The following is an 8,759-nucleotide window of genomic DNA, read 5'->3' on the forward strand; positions in this document are numbered from 1 at the left end:
GGGGTAGGTGTTTGTTCCTTGCAAAGGGGAATTAGCTCAAATGGAATAGCACTCACTCAGCATGGGAGCAATAACGGACAAAAACCTGCATTCTCCGGTAGACTTTGGGTTCCTCTGTGTTCGTGATCAGCGACACAGATATTTGAGTTAAAGACCACTTCTTTTCAGCTGAATAGAGAACAACATGGAGACAGCTGGTATTCAGTAAGTGAGACGGTGCAGTTGAGTGGAGGGAGAGATACAAACTGACCTTTGGAAGCAGAGTTAGAGTTGTAGTGTTCTTGTTTAGCATGTGAGAGCCAGCTGCATTCTCCAGGCTGTTTCATATTTCAGTTTGTCTAAATATGTTGTTGAATCAGCAGAGAATTTACACCAACGAAAGGGTTAAGAGTCTCGTGAAGAACTCGGGCATCGATCCTGCTACCTCTCGCATGCTAAGCTAGTGCTCTACCATCTGAGCTCATTCCCCTGCATGTTAAAAGAGGCTCCACCAGAGAGCTTTGTTCTGAATTGTAAAGTGAAGCATGCAAGAGGTAGCGGGATTCTCCAGGAGACTTTCAATTCTTGACTCGACTCGGTTTAACCGTCCTCCATTTTCCATTGCAGATAGTACCCCTCGATGTAGCTGTTCGTTTCTCATAACAACTGCTGCGATGTAATGTTCAATGCGACACACACACCAGTGCTTTTCTTGATTTAAGTTAAAATGTTTCAGCATTACTCACAATGTAAAGACAGATAAGCGGTATGTTTTCAAAGAAAGGGTAAGAGAGGGTTAAAAGTCTCCTGGAGAATGCGGGCATCGATCCGGCTACCTCTCGCATGCTAAGCGAGCACTCTACCATTTGAGCTAATTCCCCTGCATGCTAGAAAGGGCTCCACGAGAGAGCTGTGTTCTGAATTGTAAGTGGATTTAGTGATGAAATAACGTATGAAAATTGTAAAATATAAAACTTTCTGCTTTGTTTTTTATGTCACGTTAGTATCGCCTCAGCTCGCTTGGAACCTCGACGGAGGTGATGCGGAAAAAAAGTACCTGGTAGCAGGTACAGGTACAAGCTTTCCACAGTGGAAAACCAAAAAAAGGGGAGTCGAACTGTTACCATTTGGTGGAAAAGGGGCTTAAGTTAAAGTACAAGCTCCATGAAGTCAAAGTGCATCCTGCATCCAAAGATTTACTCAAGTATTTTCATCAACGAGATTGACCTTATTGAAAAACATTCACAGTCTGCAGGAGGGAGAGACTGATGGTCAGGACACAGCTCTCTGGTGGAGTCTCCTTTAACCCAAAGGAGAATTAGCTCAAACGGTAGACTGCTTGCTTAGCATGGGAGAGGTAGTGGGCTCGATGCCTGCACTTGCCAGGAAGCTTTTAACCCTTCTCTGACCTGTAATCTGAGATTTACAAACATGCTTTCTGTGTTCTGGTTTCATATTTTAAATAGTGAGCTGATAGAGTTGTTGTGTGGTGTCAAGGCTCTGTGGTTAATAAACGAGCTAAGTATTATTTGTCTATATTCTGGTTCTGTACCCAGTGAATGTAAATGCTCCATATTCGTATAGCGACCACTCAAAGCACTGTTACACTACATCGCATTCACCATTCACACACTTACAAACAGAAACTAACATTCACACACTGGTGGAACAGCCACCAGGGGGAATTTGGGGTTCAGTATCTTGCCCAAGGACAGTTTGACATGGAGCTTGGAGGAGCTGGGGATTGAAGCGCCGATTAACCAGCAACTCGCTCTACCTCCTGAGCCACAGCCTGCCCCACAAATTGCAGAGTTGATGGTCACTGATCTTCATCAGAGACGAAAGGGTTAAAAGTCTCTGTACACGTCTTGCAGTACTGATCACACGAACACATGCTGAGACAGTGGAGAGAAGAAAATATCTAAAAATTGAGCTGCACCTATAGGCAGTTTTCCTGGTTGATTCTGATTTTGACTGTAGAAAGATCTTGATTAGCATCCCCACTTAGCACTGCCTATTCTTCATGGGGTCCATTCAATTCTATTATAAAACATTAACTAAATTTTTCATTTCCAGCAGCTTACAGGACCTTCTCAAAACTCAAACACACCTCAAAATATAAAGTGCTCCAGGTCAGGCAGCTGGACTGAGCTCTGTACAAATAAAATCCAACTGAAAATAAACTGTAGTATACCACAGCTCGGTGTTTCTCGGCCACTGCGCTCCTCCATCAAACGCTTCCTGGCTCTGCCATCCCTACACATGCAGCACTGTCAGTCCCTGTTCTCATCTGTGACACCATGATGGTGGAACGAGCTACCGCACTCCATCAGATCAGGGGCGTCCCTCTCTAACTTCAAGAGGCTCCTGAAAACTCTGCAGAGAACACTTCCTCTAATAATCTTCTATCTCCTTAAAAGTTTCTTTTATTAACTGCACTATTTTGTTAACTTTTTATTTCTTCCCCAAGGTATTTACCCTATTGATGCAGTACATGCTATTAGCGCTTGCGAGTACTTATTGCTTTAAGTAGTATGTATTGTCAGTTGTAGATCTCGTTCTGTATTGATGCTTTGTTGATGTCTGTATGTTGTTCCTCAAATGTAAGTCACTTTGGATAAAAGCCAAATGAGTACATGTAAATGTAAATGAGTGACAGTATAACTCGTGGGGTGGGGGGTATATTTGTATATTTAATTAAAACAGAATATGTGACCTTATTTCTAGTATATTACTTCTTATTACTTCTCCACCTTATTTTAGTGTTTCCTCAGAAATCTGACTCACTACCTCACTTTTCCGAAATGAAGTCGGCACCAACAGGTGGGTTCACTGTTGCTTTACCTTCGCTTGTAAAATATCCAGAATATACAAAAACACTAAACAGCTGATCCACTCACATGTTGTGGGTCTGCGGTGTCCAGCATCAGAAGTTGTGTCTCCAGCTCTTCCGTCTCTCTCTCTGTCTTCCTGCACTCCTCTGTCTGTCTGTCCATCTGACTTTGTGTCTCGTCAGCTTTGTCTCTCAGCTGCTCCAGGACAGACAGTTTACTGAGGAGATGACACAGCGCCTCCTGCTGAGGTGATAAAAATGTTGATAAACTCATTACTGTGTGCTCAAAGCAATAAGGTTTAATGAGCAGTAGACAGTGTTTTTCTGCCCTTGGTCTTTTTGTATCAGGCTGTATACAGTATATGCTACCCTACATTATTACAGGAGGTTGTTGGACACTACTGCTACTATTATTAAAACAAAATTGATGTCCGTCTATATTAAAACAACTGAAAATGCAAAGTGGCCGTTCAGATACACTGGGCATGTGCGTACTGGTGTAAACAGAAAGCATATTGTCTACTCAGCACCTGCAGAAGATACGGCTAAAGCAGAAAGTTCTACTACAGACGAGCGAAGAACAGCGATGGTGAATAACCACAGCAGATATTTCTTTGACCGATGAGGTGGAACGTTTACTGAAAGTAATACGGGAGGACAAAGAGACTGTGGTAGCGAAAAACAGACTGGGAGTTGCAATTACGGTGAAAAGCACAGTACAAGTGTATAAGTTTTTTTATCAAAAACACTAAAACTGTCAGTAGCATCGTGTTTCTGCTCTGCATGACTGATAAGAGCCAATCAGAGAGCCAATCAGAGTGCCAATCAGAGTGCCAAACGTGAACGTCATTGTTTTCACCTGTTTGCACTAACACGCTACGGAGATGTTTTAGGTGTTCGGATTCACCGTTGTCGGCTGGAGGGCAGGCCAAAACGTAGCAAGTCTGCGTTTTAAAATGAAAACATACTAGTGTGCATGTAGCCTTACAGAAGCCTAAAAAGAATACCAGCAGACACTACTCAGGGCTGGAAGAAGGGACATGACTTATGTTTTTTAGATTAAAAAATTATTTAGATTCCCTTAGGAGTATTTTAAATCCAGTACTGATTTACAGCCATGTTTACTAGCGTACACTCTTCTTATGCGCTGACTTCATCGACCCATTGGCGCAAATCCACCACCTGTAGATCAGTGGAGTAGTATTGCATGTGTGTCTGTTACCTGTCTGTGTGTGTAGGATTCCTCAGGTACTGCCTGTTCTGCTACCGGCTGCTCTTCTGTCTGATGGCTCTTAGCTAAACTCACACAAACATAATGAAAAAAATCAGAATATATGACAGCAAGACTAGCATCATTTTATGTACTATCGAAACTACAGAAAGAACTCGAAGGGGAGTTAGTTCAAATGGAAGAGCCAACACTTATCATGAAAGAGGATCTGAATTGATGGCTGAATTTAAGTCCAATGAAATCATGAAAACAAACATCAAATGTTATTGATTCATTTTGATGAAATTCATTATCCAAAGAGAAGGCAGACCAAAGGACTCCTGGAGCGCTCTGCTATTTGAGCAAATTATAACTCTTATAAACTCTGTTGTTACATTCTATGTCACATGACATTTCAATAAAACATCAAATGTTTCATTGATTACAAGTGTACTAAGGAGTATGGTTACACTACTTTCTATAATTTCCCTGTTTTCTGTATTCCACAGAGCTTGAGTGAAGGAAAAGGAATTCAATACTTTGCAGGCATATGTAACAATCCTGGGAGGTTACCGGAATATTCTCCAGGTAAAGACACAAGACAAAACAGTGAAGAACCACCCACTGGTTGTCTTCAGGCAGTTCTCGGTTGAGCTGGTGCAAGAAGCCTCATTATGGTCTTGGACTCCACATCATGTCCGCTGATCAGAAACACAACCAGACCCAAGGAATCCTGGAGAATGCGGGCGTCGATCCCGCTACCTCTCGCATGCTAAGCGAGCGCTCTACCATTTGAGCTAATTCCCCTGTGCCAGGTGCAGGCACCTCACTCGTCCCCTCTGCCTCCCGTCCATGCCACGCCGTTCCAAAACTAGACAAAACCAACTGTAAGTGGCCTTAATTCGACTTTCACTGCAAAAACAGGCCACCAGCAGACGAGGTGGCCGAGTGGTTAAGGCGATGGACTGCTAATCCATATAAGAAACGTAAAGCGACCCGGCTCGGTCCTTTACTCTAAAAAACGGGCATCGACAGAAGAGGTGGCCGTCTTAAGGACTCCCTGCTAAAAGCAAGAGAGCTCCCTTCTGCACCTGTGGAACATGAACATGGAGTCATGGAGTTCTAGGAGCCACAAAATCGGGAGGGTGTGTAGGAGATTTACGTATAGCAAATTTTACCATAGAGAAAGGAACAAATACAGGAAGCACAATGTGTGGTTTTAAATCACTGAGCCAGAAAGCAGTGGAAGAGAATGTCCAGCTGCCAGTAAACCTCTCTTAGCAGATGATGGTTTCAATCCATCAACCTCTGGGTTATTGGCCCAGCACAACTCTGCTGCGTCGATTTGCTCTCCCACACCGCAGATGGGACTCCGATCCATAATCGCTAGCTAAGGAGGCCAGTGCCTTATCCATTAGGGCACTGTGGCTAAACATTCCATGAGGTCACCAGCTGGGTGGACATGTAGCGACTAAAGAGAAAGGAACAAATACGGGAAGCACAATGTGTGGTTTTGAATCACAAAGCAGTGGAAGACATCGCCCAGCTGCCAGCAAAACACTGTTAGCAGAGGATGGTTTCTTTCCTTGCTCCTAAATGTTTTCACTTAGGAGCACATGTGCTCCTTGGGAAAACCCTTAGCGTAGAGCCCTGCAGTGGAGACGCTGCTGTTGAATCCATTAAATACATGACTGTCTACAACAAGGACTTACGACTTAGAGATTTTCCACTTATGTTTCACATTTGAAAAGAGGAGCAAGATGAATTTGTTACTGTCAGCTCACGTTTATTTTACATGTCCCCTCTGGTTTAATAATTTCTGATGCCCCTACTGTAACTGCACACCAGCAGCTCACAGACACAGTATATTTACCATTACTTCATTAAGGCAGAATAAGTTAAAGCTATAGCTTAACAGCTTATTAACATTAGCGCTCTGTCAGTGATAAAAAATTATATTAGATTGGTTAATAAAAGTAGGCTAATTTAATATGGCAATGGGCAGTGTTAGCTGCTGTAAGCAATGTTACATAATATTTAGAAATGATGGAATCATTCTCCTAAACTGCCAAACTGTTTCAGAAATAAATCTACAATCATATTTGTCAGCAGCGTAGTCTCTGCCACTCCACATAATCAACAACCAATGTGGGCATTGATACGTTGCGCATGCTAAACAAGAGCTCTTCCATTTGAGCCAAAACTGTTTACTGTCGAAAGCCACCTTGAGCTGAGGTACAATCTCTTAACATTCATCCTAGATGTTTGGAAAATCAACTGATATTTCTGCTGTTCTGCAGCCGTCCTCTGTCCTTACCTTCATGCTGCTCTATTCTGCAGTCTTCCAGCAAGGGTGACGACTCCATGTCAGTGTGAACATCTGAATCCTCCTGGGTCTGCAGGCAGGGGGAGGAGGAGGAGGAGCAGGAGGTTTGAGGTTCGGGAGTGGAGGTGATACCGTTCCTGATGTGTCGAGCCTTGCCCATGTCCGGACTCTCAGCCACAGAGTCCACAGTGTCGACTCCCTGATGAGACAGACTACTTTAAACACTTTGACATGAGTCTAATTAAGGTGTTTGACCTTTTCATTTGTGGTTGTTTGATAATCAAAACCCATTCAGACTGAAAATCACTTATATGAAAAGATAAATATCAAATATAAATATCCAATACATTAGTCTCTGACTTTTTCAGTCAGATCTCGATATCTGTATCGGCCTCAAAAGTGTTGGACCAATACAGCTATCTGAAGTGTGTTTGTTATTGTTGTGTTCGAATCCATCTCTAGTTTACTTTAGTCTGCCATGTTTACATGTCAACAATATAGCTGGCTCCGTTTGGAACAATTCAGTTTTCTGGGTCCACCATGAAGACACAACAGAAGTTGTCACAGTTAAAACTCTACCGGCTTTCATGAGTTTTCTCGCTCCAAGTCTGTTTTGTTCTGTTTCATGTCGCTGAAATATGCAAATTCAAAAAAACAACATCAAATTTTTCGATATCAAAGTGTACTAAGTACTAAATAGTCTTGCTACTTTCTATAATTTCCATGTATTCTGTATTCCACACAACTGGATACCTCCATAAGTTGTTGTGGCAAAGTGGTTAAAGCGATGGACTAGAAATCCATTGGGGTCTCCACGCGCACGTTTGAATCCTGCTGACAACAAGCTCTTCTTTACACACATCATTAATTTCTCTGACATTTAAAGTGTTTGGTAGACATTTCCACACGTGATTATCCCGTGAGGATGAAAATAGTTCAGTTTGTGGTCCGACATGCGGTACTGATGAAGTGACATCAGCTTTAAACGCAGACAACATGTATTTGCTGATGCAGCAACAAATTCAGTGACCATTATGAAGAGACGCCGCTGACGTTCCCTGTTTCCACGGCTTCCATGACTTTTCTTGCACCAACTCTGTTTTGTTACGATCTGTCACTGAAATATGCCATTTCCTTAAAACATCAAATGTTTAATTGATCACAAGTGGACTAAGTAGCAAATGGTTACACTACTTTCTATAATTTCCTTTTTCCTGTATTCCACAGAGCTTGAGCGTAACTCAAATCATATTAAGTTCCTCTGGCAGGTGTCAGAAATACTTGGGAAATTTGTTTCCTTGAACTTGTGTGTTGTTGTTACCTGTGCACTGCAGAGCGCCAGAGGGCTGAGTTTGGCATCTATCTTGTAGAAAGACAACTCCTGCTCCAGCTCATACAGTCTGTGAAAGGCTCTGGTCAGCTCAGCCGTTGTCTTCTCCAGCTGAAGACACATACATAAAGGCCTTTAATGTGAAATAGCCAGAGGAAGTCTGGAGTTTTTTATTACAGTTTTTTCTGAATGCTTAAGCGCTAATCGTGATTCTTGTAGCACAATTTCTAAAACTATTAATACGTATAGCAAAACCACTCACTGAGTTTGCAAAACTAAAAGCACAAACACTGCTTTGCACTCAGTTTGCAATTTTGTAACACACACTTTGCAAAACTGTAGGCACAATTCACTGCACAACACTCTTTTTGCAGAACTTTAAACACAACTCACTGCTTACACTCAATTACCAAATTTCCAACACACTCCTAGCAAAATTATAGACATGTATGGCTATCATTAACACTATTTTGCCAACTGTCTGGCACACTTTCACATGTGAAAACTGTTTTTGATAATTAGTTCACTTATAAGCCCATAAATAAGCCACAGGTAAGCTGTCTGTGTGGAGTACAATGGAACGAGTAGTAAGAGTGAGAAGAGTGAGAATCAGAGGAGGCCGAGGAGGCCGAGGGAGAGGACGTGGAGGTGAAGAAGTTGGAGGAAGAGGACGTGGAGGTGAAGAAGTTGGAGGAAGAGGACGTGGAGGAGCAAGAAGAGGACGAGGAGGGGAAAGAGGAAGGGTAAGAAGAGTAAGAAATAGAATAACTGATGACATCAGAGCTACAATAGTGGACCATGTCATCAACCATGGGATGACCCTGAGGGAAGCTGGCCAACGGGTTCAGCCTAATTTGAGCCGCTACACTGAGGCAAGCATCATTAGGACATTTCGAAATGAGAATCGGTAAGTACTTTGTAGCACTGCCATACTCTAATGAGAAACACAACAGTACTATACATGCAAAAATACTGAAATTGTTACTTTACAGAATTGCTAGACGTCCACATGTTGGGGGCAGAGGAAGAATGTTCACTCCAGAGCAAGAGACCCATATAGTGAACATGGTGATTGCCAATT

General features: G+C 42.5%; 1 protein-coding gene and 1 non-coding gene across 2 annotated transcripts in view; both read right to left on the reverse strand.

The window, feature by feature from the left end:
• Positions 1 to 8,759, reverse strand: part of cntrl (centriolin) — a 66,594-nt gene that overhangs the window by 49,050 nt on the left and 8,785 nt on the right. The window contains exons 8-11 of the mRNA XM_046035041.1: positions 7,670 to 7,789; positions 6,340 to 6,547; positions 4,035 to 4,108; positions 2,880 to 3,056 (exon numbers count right to left, since the gene is read on the reverse strand). Coding sequence (XP_045890997.1) covers positions 2,880 to 3,056; positions 4,035 to 4,108; positions 6,340 to 6,547; positions 7,670 to 7,789 — 579 coding nt within the window. The remainder of the gene's footprint in view (positions 1 to 2,879; positions 3,057 to 4,034; positions 4,109 to 6,339; positions 6,548 to 7,669; positions 7,790 to 8,759) is intronic.
• trnaa-agc lies at positions 4,757 to 4,829 on the reverse strand. Its single transcript has one exon. It is a non-coding gene; the product is annotated as a tRNA-Ala (tRNA).

The sequence above is a fragment of the Micropterus dolomieu genome, linkage group LG21, assembly GCF_021292245.1.
Source record: "Micropterus dolomieu isolate WLL.071019.BEF.003 ecotype Adirondacks linkage group LG21, ASM2129224v1, whole genome shotgun sequence".
NCBI lineage: Eukaryota > Metazoa > Chordata > Actinopteri > Centrarchiformes > Centrarchidae > Micropterus > Micropterus dolomieu.